Below are 1,222 nucleotides of genomic sequence, written 5' to 3' on the forward strand. Positions count from 1 at the left end.
GGTCCATCCCTCTCCCTCTGTTTTCTTGGGGCTTTCTCCCCTCTGCTGTCCGCCCGCAGCGACGCGTGTCCACACGTGGACAGCGTGGCGGAGGCATCTGTGAGCAATAAGGGCTGGGTTTGTTCCCCACCCTGGGGGAGGCCGGGCTCCAGAGAGGGGGCACCTCCCCACACCCCCCTCAACTGAGGCCCTGGGCCCCTGCCACCCCCAACTGGGAGGGGACTCCTTTTTCTAAAACACAGAACTCAGCCCAGCCAGCCAGGCCCCCTTCCTGGAGGCCAGCCCCTCACCCCAGGGGAGGTGGGGCCTGGGGTCTTCCGCATCCCTGTGTGGGGCAGGGGCAGGGCCCGTGGGGAAGGGGCTCAGCCCCTCCAGCCCTTCCTTCATCCTGTTATTTATTTGGATGGTTTCAAATCAAGACAGAGTCCATGTTGGAGGTGATAAAAGAACTGTTAAAAAAAAAAAAAAAAAAAAAAAAAAAACCCAACAAGAACACTTTGCGTTGAGTTTAGACACTATTTATTACCGGGATTACAGGCCTGGCCGCGGTAACAGACTTTTACATGGAATTGTTTAATTATTTGTACTTTTCATGCCAGAAAAATAAAAGTTCAGAATCTTATGACCTCAGGTGTCTGTGCTTCCACACACCAGTTGGCCCTGCTGTGTGGCTGAGTGCACGCCACTGTCCCTCTCTGGGCCTAGCTCACATCTGGAGCCCCCTGGCTTCCCCACAGCACACATGTGATTGAGGGGGTGGGGTCTGAGACCAGCCCAGGAGGAAACCCAGAAGGAAGTGACCCAATAGCTGTCTGTTTACATGGTTCCAGGCTCTGCTGTCCACGGGGCATCTCAGGTGAGACCCTCAAACCGGAGCCAGATCTAAACAGCTGCTTACCATGTTCAGCCCTCTCCACCCCCGGCCCTTTCACACCCCAGCAAAGCCAGACAGACACAGATGAGTTGGAGGAATCATGTTTATTGTTTGGGGGTCACAGGTCAAGTCACTTCCCCACCTAGAGGGAAGGCAGATACCCTGGGTGGGGGGCACAGCGGGCCAGGCCCCCAGGGTGTGGGGGCCCAAGCAGGACAGGCTCCTTTATTCCATCTGTGGAGGCAGCAGGGGCCTGGGAACATGGCTCTGCCCCACTGGCCAACCAAAAGCAGGGCATGGAGCCCTACCTGCTTCCTGCCCTGTGGGGTGGGTGAGGTGACCCCTAGC

The 1,222-nt window shown here is 57.0% G+C and overlaps 1 protein-coding gene across 1 annotated transcript in view; it reads right to left on the bottom strand.

Annotated features, from left to right (window-relative positions):
• Nucleotides 1-1,016: 1,016 nt before the first annotated feature.
• PRKCSH (protein kinase C substrate 80K-H) overlaps nt 1,017-1,222 on the bottom strand; it is a 13,429-nt gene continuing 13,223 nt past the window's right edge. The window contains exon 18 of the mRNA XM_010828496.1: nt 1,017-1,108. Within this exon, the coding sequence (XP_010826798.1) occupies nt 1,017-1,108 (92 nt within the window). The remainder of the gene's footprint in view (nt 1,109-1,222) is intronic.

The sequence above is a fragment of the Bison bison genome, unplaced genomic scaffold, assembly GCF_000754665.1.
Source record: "Bison bison bison isolate TAMUID 2011002044 unplaced genomic scaffold, Bison_UMD1.0 scf7180017864492, whole genome shotgun sequence".
Lineage (NCBI taxonomy): Eukaryota > Metazoa > Chordata > Mammalia > Artiodactyla > Bovidae > Bison > Bison bison.